The sequence below is a fragment of the Miniopterus schreibersii genome (assembly GCF_964146895.1).
Source record: "Miniopterus schreibersii genome assembly, chromosome: 14".
In the NCBI taxonomy this organism is placed as follows: domain Eukaryota; kingdom Metazoa; phylum Chordata; class Mammalia; order Chiroptera; family Miniopteridae; genus Miniopterus; species Miniopterus schreibersii.
In genome coordinates this window covers 50,278,529-50,298,232 of record NC_138114.1, presented here as the reverse complement: position 1 = coordinate 50,298,232, position 19,704 = coordinate 50,278,529, and the positions used below count along the sequence as shown (strand labels likewise).

Here is a 19,704-nt window from a genome sequence, read left to right as displayed (position 1 = left end):
AGCATCTTTTCATTACTTCAGTAAACCCTTGAGCACCTTCCATATGCCAGGTGCTGTTTTGGAGGCACTAGAGTAAACAGAAGACGAACCTTTTCCTTCATGCACTTACCCTCTAGAGGGGGAAACACTAAACATAATAAAAATACCTAGAGTGTTTGGAAGGAAAATAAATCGCAGGCCTGGGCTAGAGCAGAGAGTTGCAGGTGTTCTAGGTTGAGTTGTCAGGGAAAGAAAGCCTTGCGGGAGACAGCCTCTCCAGGCCCCTAAGATGAGGGCAATAATTGTACCTGCATTAAGGTGTTGATGAGGATCACATGAAGTGACTTGTATAAAGAGGGAGTTGGGGAGACAAGAAGGTTCTGGGTAGAGGCCCCAAGGCAAGAGCAGTGGAGGAGGGTGGTAAGGGGCCCAGAGTGCCTTAGGGGCACACTAAGAACTTTGGGTTCTATTCAGAGCAGGAAGGTTTTGAGAAAATTTACATCACCTTGTTCTAAAAGGGTCACTAGCTCCTTTGTTAAGGCTAGACCGTAGGGGTCAAAAGAGGGGAGCAGAGAGGTCAGCTGAGCTGGATTGGTGACACCTGAGGGTAGAGCCAACAGAATAATAGAGGTGTGCTAAATACTGTGGTACAATAAATGTATTCCTGGGTCATAAGGGGAACACTGAGGTGAGGAGGGGCACTTCACTCAGCTATGGGCATCAGGGAAGACTTCCTGGAAGAGGAGACAAACTTTTGAAGATTATTGAAAAGTAAGCCAGGTCTGCTGAGCAAAAGGAGCTGCAAAGTCACATGGGCGTGAAGAAAACATGATCTGGTTTCATGTTCCTGGAGGGGAAGGCAAGGGAGGGAATAGGCGGGTGAGGGTTAATGGCCAGAACAGCACTTACAATGGACCTGGGCTGAATTAGGGCTTTTACATCTTTTCTGTCACTGATCCTCAACCACACCCGGAGTGGGTACAGTTATTGTCCTTGGTTCATAGATGAGTAAGTAGACCAGGAGAGGCTAACTTGCCTAAGATCACACAACTAAGAGTGGTCTAGGTCTCCAACCCAGGACTCCTGAGGACCCCCAGAACACCCTAAACACACTGGCTTACACACACACAACCAATGAGGGTGAGGGGAAGGAGGCGGCAGGGTGAAGGAAGGTGCACATTTTTCTCCACCAGTTGCTCCTGCTTGATCTGGTTTTGCCCCAGAACTGGAGGAAAAACTTGAACCTGTTCCCAGGGCCACGGCCCTGCTGGGTTTAGTGCTCTGATGCCGACGTTTCTCAATCGTAAATAAGGAGCGCCACATTTTCCATTTTCACTGGGCCACCAAAATTACGCAGCCTGTTTTGATTATCCCCAATACCTGTACACCGGACTGTAAGGGGCAACAGAAGGGCTTTTCAAGGGTAATGTCCGAAACCTTAGGTTGCTGCTGTGATACTGGGGTTCTGATAGCTGACCCCTCCCGCGCTGGAAGCGGCCTATCTACCCTAAGCGACGGAGCAGGGTGCGGGCGGCTTGATCTGCGGGAGAGGTGGGATCACAGGTATAGTGAGTGCGCTGGGACCGAGGGGTTAGAGGCGTGGGATCTGGGGGCGCTGCAGACGCGCTGGGCTCCAGGAGCTGCAACACCGGGTGCGCCGGGCTCCAGGAGCTCGCCGATGGTGGCACGGAGCGAAGGGCACGCGGGGACCCGGGAGCGCAGACAGCCGGCACTCGGGAGCCTGGGGAGCTAGCACGTGGCGACGTGAACGCCGGCGCGTGGGCCCGGGGATCGGAGGCGGGGCGCGCGCACGCCCGGGGCGGGGCACGCCGCCCGGCTCCTCCCCGCGCCCTGCCGGCGGCCGCGGCCTCTCCAGCCGTCACGCGAGTCCCAGGAAGACGCGCCGGGGGAGGAGGGGAGCGCGGGGAGCGCGGGGAGCGCGGCCGCCCGCATGGAGCCCAACGTGCACTTCTGGATCACCCAGCGCCAAGTACGGCCCGGGGCGCGCGGCTGGGGGCGGGGCGTGGCGCGCGGAGTCGCCGGCCGGCCCGGGTGACCTTGGGCAGGCCACGTGGTCGCACCACCCGCCTCCCCACCTCGGACAGGGCCGGGGGGGAAACTCTGGCTTGCGGGAGGCCAACCGCCACCGCTGTTACCCGCGTGGCACCTCTGCCCCAGGCCTGGCGAGGGAGGGTCGCCACAAAGTCGCCCTGCAGGTCGCCCTAAATGGGGAGCCAGTCTCCGCTCGCGCGTGGCCGCCCTCTGCCGCCTAAGCTGTTGCTGCGCGTCGGGGTTGCCTCGGGGGGGAGGGGACCCGGTCCTTTCGGGGGGCCCCTAGGCTTCCCGTTGCGGTCGCGGGGCCACCCACGCTAAGTGGGCCGCGGCCGGGGCGGGGTCACGGGCCCCGCCTCCGGGGAGTGGGGCGGCGCGTGCACCGGCGTCGGGACGGGAGCCGGAGAGATGGTTTAAGTTCTTTAGGAGGCAGATTACAAAAGGCAAAAAGAAACACCCGAAATTAATTTTAATAATCTATTGTACTTATCCCGGTAGATACAAAATATTAACATTTCAACATGTAATCTGTATGAAAATTATAAGATATTTTACATCTTTTTTTTAATTGATTTTTAGAGAGAGGGAGAGAAAAAACAGATCATTTGCCTCCCGAACACTTCCACCAGGGATTGAACCCGCAGCCTAAGTATGTGCTCTGACAGGGAATCAGAACCACAGCATTTTGCTATACAGGAGACACTCCAACCCAGCCGCCTGGCCAGGGCTACATACTTTTTTGTATTGTCTTGGAAATTTGGTGTATATTTTACGAGTACAGTGCATCTCAATTTGGCCTGGCCACATAATCAAGGGCTCCTAGCCATCTGTGGCTAATCGGACAGCACAGTTCTAGGATGTTCTCTTTCAGCCCTTAGCTAAAGTAGGGCTCAGCCCAGTTGTTTTAGGTGGGGACAGGGAGCCTAAGTTGTCCCAGCAGAGCCAGGACTCAGAGCCAGAACCACTGTAAAGTCTGGGGGCTTTTTGGAGCAAACCATGCCTCCTTTTTCTACATGTCAACCGCTGAATTCCTCAAGAGCAATTTGATATTAGAGTGGTTCAGAGCACAGGTCAATGAGTCTTTTCCTGACTCTTTGAGCCCCCCTAAGCCTCAGTTTCCTCACCTGTAGGATGAGGATTCTAGGAGATGCTGCAGGTAGACAGCCCCATTAGGTTCTCAGCAATAATGTTAACCATTAACATTACCACATACCTTTGTTGTTCTGCGGCTGTTAACTTCTTGGGTGCTTTCTCCCTCTTAAGTCTTTTCTGCAGAGATTTCTTCAGTGGACAGAATTATTGGATCCTACAAATTTGTTCATTTCAATTGTAAGTGTTTTTCTTGTTTTCGTAAGTAATGGATTTTATATTTTATTCTGAAATGGGAAGACTGTCCCGTTTGAAAGCAGGTGATATAACAGAATCCACATACATTCTCATATTTTCATTCCTTCGAATGAGCTTGTTAGATTGAAAGGGTAATAAATAAAAGTGGACATCCAATTAACAGGTAATACTAAGCCCTGGGCCACTGGAGGTTCAGAGGGGATCAGACAAACCTTGCTGGTTTGTATATCTGTTGGTAGAGAAATATAATGTGGTATATTCATGCAGTGGAATATTGATTAGCTGTTAAAATCAATGATCTAGTTATCAACATGTATTAAGTAGAAACATACAATATATATGATATACAACGGGAAAACATGGTTTCTATGATGTTTAGTGGAAAAGCAAGATGCATAAATACAGTTTTTATGCAAATTACAAAAAAAAACACACCAATACTACGTGTTTGTTTATGGATACATGTATTCCTGTGTGTGTATGAGTATAAAAAACTCTGATAGAATGGGAAGGGAAATGAGACTGGGGTGATGGTTCTTTTTGGGGGAAAAAAATGAGAAGCCGATATGATCAAACATTTACAGTTGTTAATTCTGGATGGGGGGGTTAGAAGTATATAATCATTCTTTGTATTTTCTGTATTTAATTTTTCTCCTCAAATTAAGTAAAAAAAGAGAGGAAATAAGACTGAACTGATTAGATGTGGGGGTGAATGAGAGAGAAGGGACTTCCAGGTCTCTGACTTGCCCAGGAAGGCAGAAGGTGGAGAGGTGGCTGCACCAGTGGGGCCAGCTGCCAGAGCTGGCTGGGGGTTCCGAGTTGGAATGACCCATGGGACTATCCTGATGGAAACTCTCAGCAGGTGGAGAGCCTTGGCTACTTGTCGCATTGAAATTAGGTGTGACAGGCATGTGATTTTTCAATCTGTGGAAAAATCGGAGCAGTGTTGAGCTCATGGCTTTCTTTATGTTTGATTTTAGGGGAAAATAGAGAAATCGAGGCAATTATTGTTAACGAATGAAGATGCATCTGTTCATGACATGGAGGACCAAAGGGTATGTATCAGGTGCCTGGTTCAGACTGGGGTGCAGTTGCCTTTAGGTGATTCTGCCCTCAGATGCTCTGAAATCTGATGGAACTTGGTCATTGAAAACAAGGAATCGCTTTTCAAATTTGGGATGGTTTTTTAACTGTAGTTAAAATTCCTTCTCATAAACCAGATTATTGTTTGGTACCAGTAGTAGAAACTAGCAATAAGGAGAAAAATCATAGGGTTTCTCCAACACAGTGGATACTAGTGGGGATTCTCTGTAGCCGATTCCTAGAGCCCTGTGGCAAATTCCAGAATTCAGTCAGGCCTCCGAAGTCTGAATCGATTTCCTGTTAGAGGCGGTATTCTGGGGCAGGGTTCCATTCCTGCCCAAAGACTTAAACCGCACCCTGGATGTGTGGCGCAGTGGTTAGAGCGTTGGCCCACGCACCGAAGGGTCTTGGGCTTGATTCCAAGTCAAGGGCACATACCTGGGTTGCAGGTTGGATCCCCGGTCCCGATCAGGGTGCGAGCGGGAGGCAACCAATCAATGTGTCTCTCTCACATTGATGTTTTTCTCCCTCTCTCCCTTCCACTCTCTCAGAAAAGCCATGGAAAAAATATCCTCGAGTGAGGATTAAAATAAAATAAAAATGAGAGTGGACAGGAGATTTGTTTGCGGCCAAGCCACCTTTAAAAGCTATTGCTTGTTTTTTCCCCTTTTTATAGATACGAGAAGCTTGGAAGAGAAGTCTGGTAAGTTTCAGCCCCTTCCTAAATTTTAGCACCCTAAAATAACAGAACCAAACATCAAACTAACCTGCGTGCTTGCCTTTTCGAAGTCAACAGTGCATTCTGACAACAGCAGACTGATCCCCAGTCCTTTTCGACCCGCAGGTGAGCTGATTCTGATTTTCAGGAATGGGTTGGGGACGTGTGATATCTATGAGTTACAAAACACTGCCTGCCTTATGGTAATTGTTTTTTTCTAGAAGGATTTCTGACAGTGAGTCTGGAAACCACAGCTTAAAGAGGACATTTGAAGGGTGCGGGGAGAATAGATGTGGGGCCCAGAGTTGTGTCCAGTGCTGTAGAAAGATCTGGGCTTTGGGAGTGAGGGAACAGGCCTGGTGTGAGAAGCTTCCATGCCCAGTCCAGGCTGCCACCGTGCTGGCACCTCCATGTGTTCACTAGCCCAGAAGCTCTCCAGTCCGCCTCTGTTAGTATTTTGAAATGGAGGCTCTATCAGCATCCTAGCTGGTAAATCATTGGCCTTTGGTGATCAGCCCCAGCCCCTCTCTCCTCCCTGGAGGAGGAGGTTAAGGGAGTGGGGCTTAAAGGTCCAGCTCCTCACTGCCTGGTTGGTTTCCTAGCAACCAGCCTCCAGCCTTAGGGGCTCCGAAAGTCACCTCATTACCTTAAGCTCGAGTGTGGTTGGAAGGAGCTTGTTACGAGTAACCAAAGACGCTCCTTTTGCCTTTACCTCATTCTCACTTGGGAAATGCTAAGGATTTGGGGTCTTTGTGCTGGGCATGGGGAAGGAGGGCAATTTCACATTGTGTATTACAAACCGCAATGTCCCCCGTGTACTAAACTCACGTGGCAGGGGGACAGGTGCCGGCTGCCACCGCTTACCGTCAGTGACAGGGACTCGGGACTCGGGAGGCTGGTGGGCGGGAGCCTCATTAGGTCTTTCTGCACTGTGCTGATTTAATTGCCGTGTGCATATAGTGATTTTTATTAGGAAAATAAAAAGGTGTAAAAAATATCCTTTGCTGTCAACGCCTTCGAGGGGGTGGGGACTGGAGAAGAGGTTTGGGGAGGGGTGCACCCTTCTGGCCTCTTTGCAGCCACGGACCCTCTTCTCTTTGCCAGCTTTCCTGCCTTTCACCGCGCCCATGGTGAGTGAGCTGCTGCTTGCTGTTGTGTGAGTGAGGGAGGCAACGTGGGGGGATCAGGAAGATGTCCACCCTTGTCCCAAGCTCCAGCTCCCAACCCCTGCCCTGTGACTGCCTGAGAGATGGTAATGGATCCCCTACCTTTGACCCTTGTCTGCTCTTCATATATTCCCACCCCGCACCCTGCCTCACTTACACAGTCGGGCATCCGGGCCTCTCGAGGGTTCACAGTGTCACAGGGTGACCCTTTCTTTGATCACCTACTGTGCACAACGCTCCCTGGGAGCAGATCCATGAGTTAAGATGTGCTTTCTGCCACAGGCCCACAGAATGGTCCTTTACCTTCTCTCCCCAGCCCTCGCCCTGACACAGGCCCTCACCTGGGACCTGGCGTTGCCCAGCAGGGGCAACCCACCTTGGCTCTCATGAGGGGCTCTCACGAAGTGACAGCACTCCTCCGCCACTTCTTCCACACCTGTCCGTCTGTGTCCCCTTGAAGCGCATTCTTCTCAGCTGCCCTGCTCAGGCGCAGGTCTCAGAGACAGGACCACCACGCGACCCCAGTGTCCTCAGAGCCCAGGCGGTGCCCATTCAGCATCACCGTCCACTGACCACTCGCCCCTGCATCACACCTTCCTCTCCTGTCCCAGCTCCTGGGGGCTCAGTTCTGCATCTCCCCTGGGAATTTCTTTGCCCTCCCCCAAAACACTATAACTCTTTTTTTTTTTCTTTTCCTTTGAAGGTATTCTTGTCGCTGGTGTCAGTGAAAAGCCTAAAGTCCATAATTTTACCTCAGGTAGCAATTATTTCAGTTTTGTGATTGCCAAATTCTGTCCTTGAGACCCAAACGTGACCGTTTGCCTGTGTTTCTGCAGTTGTCTTTCTGCACCTACAGTACCGCGTTCAACATCATCAACGGAAACGCCAGTTACGTGAGTGTCAGGACGCGCAGGGGTTGCCGCTTTGTCCTGTATCCTTTGGAGTTGTTCTTTGTTTTAATGATCTTTTCCAGGTAAAACTGGGCTGTTGGCTGAATATATTCCATTGTTTTTCCCTAGAATCGTGGCCCATATGAGAGTGTATTACTAGGGGCAGGAGTAATCGCTTCTACAACCTTTTTTGGAGTAGGTATTTTAAAATTCTGTCAAATCTGTTTTGTTCCTTGGAATTTAAAAAAACACTTGATTCTGATCACAAACCTATATTCCATTTTAAACAATTCGTAAAGTATGACTAAGACATAAAGAAGAAAATAAGCCACCAGTAATCCTGTCACTTCTGTATAATCCCGTGAGTGTCCAAGTTTCCAGGCATACGCGCAGTACGGTTATCTTTTTAAAAAATTAATTTCTGCTCCACAAACATGGTATGCACGTTGTATATTGCTTCAGATGTCGGGATATTGTAATGGTTAAAAATGTAGACTTTAGAATCAGATAAGCCTAGGCATGTGTCCTGGCTTAATTCCTGAACAGCTCAGGGACTCTGGATAAGTTAATGTCACTTCTGGAAACCTCCGAGCATTCCTCTGATGATCAGGAGAACAGCTCAGTGCTGCATGGGTTTAAAAATACACAGGGAACCATGGCCGTGGTCTGAGCGACAGGAACCAGGTCGCTGTGAGTTCCCTGCTGTCGGGCATGATCAGCTGGTTTTTTGGTCCCGTGCAGTAATTCTTTTTCTCCCATTCTCTAGCTGTTCCCTCGTTTACTCCTAATGAAATATGCACTGAAAAACGTTCTGCTGAGAGAAACCTTGCCTGTCGTCATTCTCGGTGAGCAGGAGTTTGCAGTCCTTGTGGCCTTGGAGTCTTTCCCCCATCTGCAGGGACACCCAGGTCCTTTGGCCACACTGTGGCTGATGAGAGCCCCCGTTTGCAGCTGGTGGGTGGCCCTAGGCCCAAATGAAGTCTTTGCTTTGAGAGGTGACACTTTTTCTGTAGGTACCCCTTTGGTTGTCAGGGGATGGACACAAACACAAATTACATTTTAAAGACTCTCTGTATAAGCCCTCTCCATGTGTTATTTCACTTCATCCTGACACCAGTTTATGGGTAGGTGACATTCCCATTCTCAGATGAGGAGACGAGACTGAGGCAGGGGGAGGTTAGGGAACTTTCCTAGGTCACTGCTAAGAGGCAGTGATCTGACGCCAAGGGAGTGAAAGAGAGATATTAGCCAACTATTTTAAGTTTGCCAGCCTGCAAGTTCACTAGTTCACGCTCAAAATTCAGGTTTGGGAATCATAGCACTTTGAAGAGGGGGCAGAATGTCGGTGGTAAAATTTGCGAAATTGTTACAGAAACCTGATCAAACCAGCTTAAGCAAAGAAGGGGCGCATATTTCAAGGACCCCCAGGTTTCTCCTGGAATCCTGTCAGGGAGCCAGGCTGGACTTTCTGGGGTGCTGGAACCTGGTGCTGGGTTGTAGTCAGGATCCGAGACTGACAGGCCAGCAGTCCTGACCCCGGCTCCATGGCCCAGGAAAGAGCCTGGTTGGCCCAGCACAAATTGGGACCTCTGAGGTTTGGGGAAGCACAGCCATAGAGAAGGCGGCTTGACACCAGAAAATACGTCGTCTCCCTGGACTGAAACATCTCTCTGTTGGGTTCTCTTCTTTACTCCACAGCCAACGTCAGTGCAGTGAATGCTGCCGCATCCCGAAGCTTTGAGCCTATGCGAGGGATTGAGGTCATGGACAAAGAAGGCAATGTCATAGGCTATTCCAGAAGAGCTGGGAGAAAGGTAGGGACAAAGGCTGGGACAAAACTATTATTCAATGGTTTATTCTTTTGCTCAATTCAACACAGTGACCTTTGAATGCATTCAGCTCTAAGAACCTGCAATAGCCTATGGTAGTTTTAATTTGGGTATGGATTTACAAAAACATTTTTATAACAGATCAGATATTTTTGAGCTTCCTGTGAAGTGCCTTTTGCTGAAGAATTGTAACATGAGGCAGTTGTTTGCAAATGGCATGAAGAGCAGCATAAAACAGTCCCTGGTACAAAGCGAGAGGATGGCCAGCTGGACAGCCTTCTGCTCAGCATATCAGTGGAAGAAGAGCTCAGCAAAAGGGGCTGCTCATTCGGTCGGGAAATGCATCATTATTCGGCTCATGAAACATGTTACTCTAAATCCTAGCAGTGAGTCACGAAGCTGAATTATCAGCCATCAGATAGGTGTACAGATATGTCTCAAAATAATGGCACCTTTCTAAACGATTTACAGTGGGGATGTGATAATTGCCAGTATCAAGGAGGGAAATTGCTGCCAGAAATCAAATCGTTTTTGAAACGAAGGTTCTGTGCCTAAGAAATCACCCTAAAGAGACATTTTTAACAGCTCTATTGAGGTGTAACTTACATACTGTGAAATTCATTGTATAAGTATATAGTTTGATGAATTTTAGCAAATTTAAGCTGTTAGTTATGCAGCTATCACCACAGTCCAATATTAGAACATTTTCATCCCCCTAAACATTTCCCTCGTGAGAGTCACTCTTCCCTTCTGCTCCCAGCCCCAAGGAAACACTGATCTGCTTTATATCTTAACCATATGGCCTTTTCTAGAAATTTCATATCAATGAGTTGTATAGTAGTTTTCTGTGTCCGGCTTCTTTTAACCCATATCAATAGTATGTTGCTCTTTGGTAGATAGATGTACCACAGTTTTCCTTTTCCATTCCCCAGGTGACGGACATTTGGGTTGTGTCCAGTCCGGGGCTGTTAGAAACAGTGCTGCTCTGAACGTCCGTGTGCAGCTGTCTGTGGACCCATGTTTGCGTTTCTCTTCAACTCAATTTTAACTTCAGGGTGTGGCTGGAGTCGTGAACTATTCATACAGCCGGAGAGAGAGCAAATGGTTAAGCCACACGTTGTTTCTCAGCACCTCCTGCCCGCCAGGCACTGTGCTAGGCTCTAGACACCGAAACCCTCACCAGTCCGCACCCCTTCTCCCCAGGAGCCAGGAGCGGGAGGCAGCCGCAGGCCCTGCTAGCTATCTGGGTATCTAGTCCGTCTCACCGGGAGGAACTTCATTTTTTGCGTGAATGCCAACTTAGGGTAAAAGAAAGGTTTGATGGTCTGCTTTTAAAAAAAAAAAAAGTTTATCTTTCTCTTAAGACTAAAGTATCTGCAGCTGTGCGTAAGCATGAGCATTCTTTTGTCGTTTCCCTGTCACCAAGAGGTTTATTTTCTTTGGCTAAAATTTCAGAAACTGCGTAACCAGCAGTATCTGATTGTAACAGGGCACCTTTGCTCAGATTTCAGGAGCCTAGTCCATGTTGTTCTGCCTTGACTGGCCCTGTAAGCCACTCACTTGTGAACCTGGTGCCCCCGAATGACGGCTGTCTCCTTGGGAGGGTCTTCCCTTTGCACAGGTGACACACGGACACGGGCCGGCCTCGCCACACTGACTTTGAAACACACCATGCCGACAGTCACTTTTGTCTCCTGAAGTAGAGCACTTTTATTTAATGTTCCTGAAAGTTTATTTTAAGAAGCGCCCTCCAGGGCTCCCTCTCGTCGGAGGGAAAGGCATTCCCCGCGGAGGGATCGGATGAGCCGAGCAGCATAGGAAGGAGCGGGAGCTGGGCTGTAGCCGAGTCCTGGAGGTGGAAGCGGGAGGAAGGGGGTCGGGGAGGGAACAGGGGCTTTGGGCCTGTGGATCTTGCACAGAGCAGTGCTGTATGTGGAGTTGTGTCTTCCCCAGGGATTGGGTTCTGAAGTTAACACAGTGTCATCTGTAGTCATAATTGCCCTTAAAGTGTCTTATATTGTCCTTGAGGACACAATATTGTGCACATAACCCATGCAGTAAATTACATATTCAGGTGTTCACCACATAGAATAATACACATAATAGGAAAGATGACAAAACATTATAAACTCTACGTGTGTGTGCAAAATAAAATTTTATAGCGTATTTTTAATTAGGCGCGCAAAAGGTGGGTGCGTACGTGCGCACTCACGTGTGTTACGTGTGCGGGTGGTCCCCCGCCGGTGCACTCGGAGCCGCGCTTTCGGAGCTGGCCTCCGCTGGAAGGGTGGGAGTAGCCGCGGGCTGCTCAGGGCAGGGACGCCAGTGGCAGAGTCCTGGACTGAAAGGTCAGTGGCAAAACCCGGCATTTCTACCAAAGGGAGTGCCGTTTGGTTCTAGGTGAGGATTTTCCTGTAAGCTGCCTTTTCTTATACGTAGTTTTTATTTGAAATGGACAGTGGACTGATGGAGACCACTGTGGTGGAGTCCGGAGGCAGGAAGTCCTGCCTCCAGTTACTCCTGGCCCCCACCTCAGCCGCCCGCCCTGCATGTGCGCGTCAGGGGCTCCGCCGCTGTCCACGTGTGTTGGTTTTTAAGTGAGAAAGAGAGTTGCTGTGTGCTTGTCTCTGTCATGAATTACTGGATCCCCAGAAATCGTCTCACTTTGTGTCCTAAGCTGCTGTCTTTCGCTTTCCCCTAGGCCGTTAAGGACACAGCAACATCCAGAGTCGTGCTGTTTGGGACCTCAGCTTTGATTCCTGAAGTCTTCTCGCACTTTTTTAAAAAGTAAGGCGCGTGCTCACCTCCCCAGGGAGGAGTAAATATTTTGACAGTCAAAATCCTTATAAAACTTGTCAGATCTCAGCCTGGTGGGAGGGATGGGAAGAACTTGCTCCCGTGGTCTTCCTGCTAAACGCTCTTCATCACAGTTAAGACAGGAGGATTGGTTTGGAATCCAGATGTGCATATGCCAACAACCCTGGCATCTGGCCCAGGCCCTGTCCCCAGCTAGCTCTCTGCTCTTGGCCACGTCCCAGCATCTGCTGAGGCATGTTTCCTCACTTCCAGAATGATGGGTTTGGATGATTTACAGGTTTTCCCAGCTCTGATGTGCTGTGAATATTGCCCAAGCCTCTTTCCCCCCCTTCATTCCAAGCAAGCATGTATTAAATTAGCTTAAATGACCCCAGATTCAGAGACTGTCATCCCATTTGAGAAGCAAGAAATGGCCTATTGGGAGGAGGGCCTGGGGATCAGCCAGTCTGAGAAGCCCAGCTTGCAGTAGCTCAAGCCAGAAGGGAGCTGTGTTGGTTTAGATACTGAGTATGGGCGGGAAGTGGAGCCTATGGCCGCTGAACAGAAGCTGTGGTGCGGGGACAGTCCTCTTCTCTCCTGCCACACATTCGCTTCTTTGTACTGATAAGAGATGTGACTGTTGACACCTAGCTATGTCCTCACAGTGTCCTGATGAGAGAGAAAAGCACAGCTAACCCCAGGGGAGGCAGGGAAGCTCTTCTGCTCACTTCACAAACTCCCTGGGAAGGATTCTGTTGGCCCTCGTGGGGTCGCCTGCCTGTTGCTGAACCAGTCCACTCTGTCCAGCGTGGTGAGCTAGGAAGCCCCTGCTAGGACCACGTAAGGAGCATTGTTTTGAGGAAGTAGCAACGTCCTGGGCAGCGTGAACTGTTACTTCCCACGATCAGTCCAGCTGGATGGGTGTGGAGACTTCTGCTTGGTCAGGATCTTCCTGGACCACTCTGGCTGGCCTCAGAGCTGGGCTCCTGGGAAAGCTGGCGCGCTCTGGTTGGTCCCTGGATGCCGATGTAATGGCACTGGCTGCGTGGTGGGGAGAGATGGTCGTTTCCCAGTGGGCCTTCGGGTGCCCAGAAGGGCCACATGCCATCCCATAACCATGATAATATCCAAGCTAGAGTGACCTGCATGGCTGACTTAGCCCTTTCATTTTGCATCTGAAGAAACCCAAAGCTCAGGAGGGGAAAGTGACTTGTCTGAAAGCACCCGGTCTGTCAGTAACAGAGCCCCAACCAGACCCCGGGACCCCGAGCTCTGACTCCCAGGCTGGGGTTCTTTGCATTTCCCCAGTCTGTCTCACACTCTCAAAGGTGTCGGGGTCAGAATGTCACATCCATGTCTGCATAGCCCCAGGTGGAGAGCACAGGCTCTAGGATCTGACCTGTCACTTTTGAGCTGTGGGATTCTGGACAGGTGACTCAACTGGACAGTGGCTGCATTCTCTTGTTTATGTGAAGGAGATGATGGGAACACAAACCTCATGGGGCCGTGGAGCTATCAAACGAGCAAATGCACATGGAGTCAGTCCTTCAGCCCGGGCCTGATGCTGGTGAGCAGGGCATTTGGCTGCCAGTGGAGCAGAGGACCAGCCTCTAAACAAGCCCCGTGACCTCGTCTCTTACAGGACCCCGTTGTTCACGCGATACCCACAGTCCTTGTGGACCTTAAAGCTGTCTTGTACCATCTTGGTAATGGGACTGATGGTGCCCGTTTCTTTTAGCATGTTCCCGCAAATTCAACAGGTAAGTGCCCCCCCTTTTGACTCTCTCTGAAAAATAACTTTTTCTTACCTTCATTATAAGAGTAAATAAATTATTCTTTTTCTAAAAAATCTGCCAAGTTTACAAAAGTATAAAAAGAAAATAATATGATTCACACATAATCCCATCCCCCAGATGCCTTGTGCAGTTTTATATTCTATTTTTCTTAACAGTGTGTCAGAAGCATTTTTATGGGATGTTTAAAAAAACTTTGAGCTATTTTATTTTTTTAAATGTATTGTTATTGATTTCAGAGAATAAGGGGGAGAGAGAGAGAAACATCAGTGATGAGAGTCATTGATCAGCTGCCTCCTGCACGCCCCCCACTGGGGATCGAGCCCGCAACCTGGGCATGTGTCCTCACCGGGAATCGAACCGTGATCTCCAGGATCCTAGGTCACTGCTCAACTGCTGAGCCACGCACACTGGCCGGGCAGCTTTGAGCTATTTTAAATATTCTGTCATATTCTATAACAACGCCCCATCCAGTGGAAACTTTCTGTGATGATATAAATGTCCTATATCTGTGGTGTCCAGTATCGTAGCCACTAGCCACGTGTGGCTGTTGAGCATTTGAAACATGGCGAGTGAGACCGAGGAACTGAATTGTAGATGTAAAAGCTGAGATGTAATTTTCACCTAAGTACTCACGTGCGGCTAGTGGCTACTGTATTGGACTGTGTAGTCCTGTAGTCTAGGATATATTCTAATTTATGACAAGCCAGCCTGCCTGGACTCAAATTCCTAGCTCCTGTTTACTTTGGTCAATTTGCTTAAACTCTTAGATTCAGTATCTGTATCTGTTAAAAAAAGATGACTGTAGTAGCATCTCTGTTGCTGGTACAAGGACATAGTTGATGTTAGTGGATATTAGCAATTTCTGGAATTTCTAGGCTGAAAATTTCAAATGCCTCTGTCACTGAAGTTAAAAATCAGTCATGTCCTCTGGCTCTCTCATCGATATTTCTCTCTCTCTCCCTCTCCCTTCCTCTCTTTGAAATCAATAAAGACATATTTTTAAAAAAATCAGTCATGTCCTCAAAGCATTTGCAGGGTGGGGCCAAAGTAGGTTCACAATTGTAAGTACAACAGAGTTTATTCTTGTGTTACTATTTATTATTTTCTTTCCATATGAACACCTGTAAACCTACTTTGGCCCTACCCTGTATATTTTTATGGAATGCTTTTGTTCAAAACCCAAATTCTCTAAGTTTAGGTTTATAAAATCGTTAATTCAGGCAACTTGGCCAGCACATAACATAGAAGTTTTAAATTATTTAAGACAGTTGCTATCCTCTGAGGGTGGCGAGGGATAGGGGGATAGAGAGGAGTAGCTTCTCATTAAAATAGATAAAATAGAAGAATATATACGTTGAATCCTTCCAGTCCCCTTTTAGAACACAGTTTGTTGCAATAAGATTGCAATAAAAGTAAACCCTTTGCAAATAATTACTTCTGACTGCATTGGTACTCCAGAGAGTAGAGCTGATGGCTTATCAGCAGGTCCTTAGGTCGTTTACAGAAGATTTTAAATCTCTTGGGATTGGCAGGTTGTTAATAGTTAAAGCTGAGTGCTGAGGACATGAGGGCTCCTTATATTCTTTCTGCATTTGCTTCTATTTGAAATCTCCCAGAAGAATGTTTTTAAGATACTAGGTTGTTTTTTGTTCTAAATTAGACATCACTGAAGAAAAGTTGGACTGTGAAATAAATGCTTTCTGAAAATGTTTTTTTATAAAAAAAAAACAAAACTTGGCTTCTGAGGCAAGAAAAACCTTAATATAAATATTAAGAATCTAACTTTGTTTTTCAGATACAGTGTAGTCAACTTGAACAGGAAATTCAGTCTGCAACAGAAGAAACCGAACTCTTCTACAACAGAGGGGTGTAGGGGTGAGTTTTGGGTGAACTTGTTTGGTTCCCCTTGAAAACCTTCCTCTGGAGGTTTCAGTCTCGAGAACTGTGCCAGAGGTCTCCTGGAAACCCCGAGGTGTCTGCGCGGACAGGATGGCTTAGTCGGTCACACGTGCCAAGACGGGTCAAGGCTGGTCATGCCTGGGCTTTTTAGGCCTCGATGGAAGACGCGATATGGGAGGCTGTCCTGTCTGCCCTTCCCCCCCGGGATTGCTGAGGGCCTGGGTGATGCTAAGATTCAGTTTTCTGTTTGTCATCCTGTGAAAGGACACTGTGAAATTACTAATAAACTTTTCTAAAGTTGAGTATTTGAAAAAATAAAGAAGGGCCCACGAAGCCCAAGGCACAGGCATTAAATTGATGGCCCATCTCAAGATAAACATTGAACCTCTGGTGAGCGGTTGAAGGCCCCCAACCCCCAAAGCAATCCTGCTTCCCCAGCCAGCCTACTCCCATTTTGGACAACTACTTAAACTCTTTGCCATCCGCCACCCAGCTCCTTCCTTCTCACTGGCAATGACCCTGCCTCTCCTGCTTCACAGGAAAAACAAGGCTCTTGGCCAGCCATGGAACCTCTGGCACCAAACCTCCACCCACACCCAGCCTTCCCTCCTCCAAGCAAGGTCAGCAGGGCCCTAGGTTCTGGGCTTGTCCCTTATTTTCTCAGGGCCCCTCTGCCTCCAGCCTCCTGTCTGCTTCTTCCTAGTAGACAGAGTCTGCTTGAGTCACCTGCCTCAAAAAAACAAAACCCCTGCCCTGGCCGGGTGGCTCAGTCGGTTGGGGTGTCGTCCCCAACCAACCTGCACCAAAAGGTTGCAGGTTCAATTTCTGACCAGGGCACATACTTAGGTTGCAAGTTTGGTCCCTGGTTGGGACATGTGGGAGGCAGCAATTTATGTTTCTCTCACATCAGTGTTTCTCTCTCTCTAAAATCAAGACGTATCCTCAGGTGAAGATAAACAATAAATGGTAAAAGCAAAACCCCCGTTCGTAGCCAAACGTTTTCAGACATTGTCTGCCCTCACTGTGCAGCCCACCCACTCTGAGACTGTCAGCCACGCCCACTGCTGGCTGCTGGACCGGTCTCTGTGCCTGCTGTCCCCTGGCAGTAGCCTCACATCCAGCTGTCCCCTGCACGTTGCCATTTGGATGTCCACTTGAGACCTCCCAATCTCAGGAAATGGCACCACCACAGTTGCATCAGACAGGATCACTGGCGTCACCCTGACTCAGCCTTTCCCCACACTCCCATTCAATAGGCTGAGCCCGTCATCTCATCTCACGAACTCCCTCCAAGGCCACTGCCACTTAGCGCAGCTCGGTCCAACAGCGTCCCCTGCTGGTTTTACTCTTACTGCTCTCTGGCTCCCTCCAGTCCGTGCTCCAGCTGGCTGTCCTAAGCCACACCTGTTTAAAAGCCTTCAGTGGCTTCTCCCTGCTTTAGGATCAAGTTCGAATTCCTTGCCATGCAGGCAAGAAAGAGCCTTTGCCTTACTCATCTCTTGCCGCTCCCTCTCCTCACTCTGGAGCAACAGCCAGCTCCTCAAAGGGGCTGTGTTCTCTCTGCTCTGGGCCTTCACACCTGCTTTCCTCTGCTTATACTTTAGGTCTGACTTGGACTTGGACCACTCCCTCCAGGAAGCCTTCCAGGATTCAGTGCTGAATCAGGTGCCCCTCCTGTGCTCCCATACCACTTGTCTGGCACTTGCCACGCCACAGTGCAGCGACCTGTTTGCAGATCCTGTGCCCCTGTAGACTGCCCCTTGAGGACAGGAACTATCTTGTGCATAAAAGAAGCCCCAAGATACAACAGTGCACTATGCAGAGTAGGTACCCAAACAGTTGCGTCCTGGAGGAATGTTTCCAACACACCCTGCCCCAAATTACCAAAGAATGTATCTGGATTTCAGTTTTCCCTGGGCCAGAATGATGGTTATCTCGAAATTTGATAAAAAGGGTTTCACAACAGCCTAAAAGGACAAAATTAGTAAAACTGGTTTACCAGATGGCTCAGTCTAGCCCCAGGCTTACACTAAACAGAAGAACAGTGCACCAGCCCCAGGTGGAGGCCAACCCCCAACAGTGAGTGGCACGAGGGCATCTTCCCAAAGGAGCCGCTTTGAAGGCGGCACTGGGAACAGGCAGGGGAGGGAGAAGGAGGGGCCGTGAGGGGCTGAGCCAGGTGTGGGAGAAAGGAGCCTGCACCCCTTCACTTTTGTAATCCTCACCCAAGGATACTTTTTCCATTGCTTTTCAGAGAGTGGGAGAGAGACATTGACGTGACACATCGATTGGTTGCCTCCTGCATGTGCCCTGGCCGGGGCCGGGGATGGACCTGCAACCGAGGTGCCTGCCCTTGTCCGGAATCGAACCTGGGACCCTTCAGTCCGCAGGCCGATGCTCTAATCATTGAGCCAAACGAGCCAGGGCCCCCATCACTTTCAAAGAGGTCTTTTAATAATTCCTCAGCACATTCGCAGTTGGCAAAAAGGTTTTCTTTTTTTGGAGTGGAAAGAATTCGAGAAAGGGTGCAATTTCTCATCTACCTAAAACTTCGTTGAGTATCAAAATATTTCCATTTTATTTTTGCATCATACATTCGTAATTTTAACAACTTTGATCATTAGCTAATACAGTAATACAAAAATGAGGGAGAAAAAGATGTTAGTATTCATTTTCATAAAGTGCAAGTTTAGTTTTAAATTGCTTTAGTAAACAAAATCTCATTTCAGGTCCACCCTTTCCCAAGGTGGAAGAGAAAGAGCTATTTCAAACATTTTACTTAACAAGAATAAGTGAAAGATCCAACAGAGACAAGATTTTTTTGCAAACATTTTTCTGGGTTAACATTTCTAAGGACAACAGTACTGACTGTAAAATAACCTTTCGTAGTTAATATGAATACATATAATAAAACAAGAACATAACCTAGACCTCTGTGCTTATTTTGCAACTTTTAAGTATCCAATTATGAGAAAGGTACACAAGTGAACAGGAACAGTTAGCTTCATATGTGGCCAAGTTAACTTTTTACTGGGGTTATTTGAAGACATTCTCGGGTTTGGCCCTTGCAGGCAGGTCATTCTCACACTCCCTTACCAATTATGTCAAATTGCTAGTTCAGTTATACAGACATTTCTATTCAAAATGGGTGCTTATCTGACTCTGCCCTATGAGGACTGGCCTTTCAAAATAATATTGCTAGAAGGTTAATTGAAGAGTGCCGATGGCTTAAGTTTGCCAAATGCTCACTTGGAGACAGTATAAATAAGGATTACTAAAGTTGTCTACTCAAGTATAAAATCTATGCAAAACCCTCATAATATAGGCAAAGTGTTCAAAGGCCAAGGAAAAATTTTTCTTTTATAAGAAAGTGCAACTGCAGGGTCTTTTGAATGATCTTCTAGACAGTTCGGCAGACAACCTGGTAGTTTGGCTCAGAAAGAGGAGCTCCTCATGAGGAATGAAAGTTCTTCCTAGAATATGAAGCAAAATCTCAGGCAGCTTTCTGAAAAACTGCTCATGGCGACAAGGTGACAACAAACTTACAATAGCGACGGCTTTCGGAGCTGCTGATTTGCGTGAGAACTCGGCAGCGCTGCTTCCTCTTACCCAGGACAGCGGGCCACCTTATAACTTATTTACGGGTCACAGCACTCTGTCCAGCATTGGGAGTAGGTGTGAACTAATCGGATAAGAGAAGATCAGAAGTGTTTTCATGTGTTTCAGTGCTTTTCAGGTCAAATCTCAATACTTTCAAATAAATCACTAAAATATAACATTTCCTTGTTATTTTCAATATTTTACATAGTTAATGGAAAATCATGGTCAAAGAGCTTTGTATCAGTCCTCAGTGATACCATCTGACGCTGTCAGATTTTCAGCATTTGTTCGGCTGCTGCTAGATGGTAAAGAAAGTTTTCTGTTGCTGGTGGGAATCGTCTTTGCTTTAGTGCCTCAAAATTGAGAACAAGCTTTCCTCCATCACCCGAAACTTCTGAAAATGATGCCAAGTTGGTGAAGATTTCTTTTGTTTTCAGGGAAATATCCTTTAATAAAAACAGGAAAATATGCAGTCTGTTAGCATTAAGAAATTTTAGTAGTTGTTGCATTTTAATAGAACTCTTACTGCCATTTTTAAAAGTGTATCTA

General features: G+C 48.0%; 2 protein-coding genes across 10 annotated transcripts in view; one reads left to right on the top strand and one right to left on the bottom strand.

The window, feature by feature from the left end:
- The first annotated feature begins 1,806 nt into the window (after window positions 1-1,806).
- SFXN4 (sideroflexin 4) lies at window positions 1,807-19,322 on the top strand. 4 transcript variants are annotated; one of them, XR_014000296.1, is made up of 16 exons: window positions 1,807-1,969; window positions 3,295-3,360; window positions 4,359-4,433; window positions 5,138-5,164; window positions 5,251-5,305; window positions 6,284-6,309; window positions 7,049-7,102; window positions 7,182-7,238; window positions 7,365-7,430; window positions 8,002-8,080; window positions 8,934-9,049; window positions 11,766-11,851; window positions 13,503-13,620; window positions 15,452-15,531; window positions 16,095-16,175; window positions 17,160-19,322. XR_014000296.1 is itself a non-coding variant. In XM_081158846.1 (15 exons), the coding sequence occupies exons 1-14, from the start codon at window positions 1,931-1,933 to the stop codon at window positions 15,527-15,529; spliced, it is 942 nt and encodes a 313-aa protein (XP_081014972.1). In that variant the 5' UTR covers window positions 1,807-1,930; the 3' UTR covers window positions 15,530-15,531; window positions 17,160-19,322. The 4 variants fall into 4 exon arrangements, 2 of the variants coding, with proteins under 2 accessions (XP_081014972.1, XP_081014973.1); XM_081158846.1 differs by lacking the exon at window positions 16,095-16,175; XR_014000297.1 differs by lacking the exons at window positions 16,095-16,175; window positions 17,160-19,322 and adding an exon at window positions 15,734-15,857 and having other exon boundaries at window positions 1,832-1,969; window positions 15,452-15,628.
- The window catches only part of DENND10 (DENN domain containing 10), a 16,957-nt gene continuing 15,362 nt past the window's right edge, over window positions 18,110-19,704 (bottom strand). For all 6 annotated transcript variants that reach the window (XM_081158842.1, XM_081158843.1, XM_081158841.1 and 3 more), the window contains one exon: window positions 18,110-19,601. In XM_081158842.1, the coding sequence (XP_081014968.1) occupies window positions 19,425-19,601 (177 nt within the window). In that variant the 3' untranslated portion in view covers window positions 18,110-19,424. The remainder of the gene's footprint in view (window positions 19,602-19,704) is intronic.

Excerpts from the sequence above, each read along its gene's own strand:
- SFXN4 (XM_081158846.1), top strand. The coding sequence starts at position 1,931 with ATGGAGCCCAACGTGCACTTCTGGATCACCCAGCGCCAA. Across the intron at positions 5,306-6,283 it reads CAGTCCTTTTCGACCCGCAG|CTTTCCTGCCTTTCACCGCG; the intron begins GTGAGCTGATTC and ends TCTCTTTGCCAG. Across the intron at positions 11,852-13,502 it reads TTCTCGCACTTTTTTAAAAA|GACCCCGTTGTTCACGCGAT; the intron begins GTAAGGCGCGTG and ends CGTCTCTTACAG.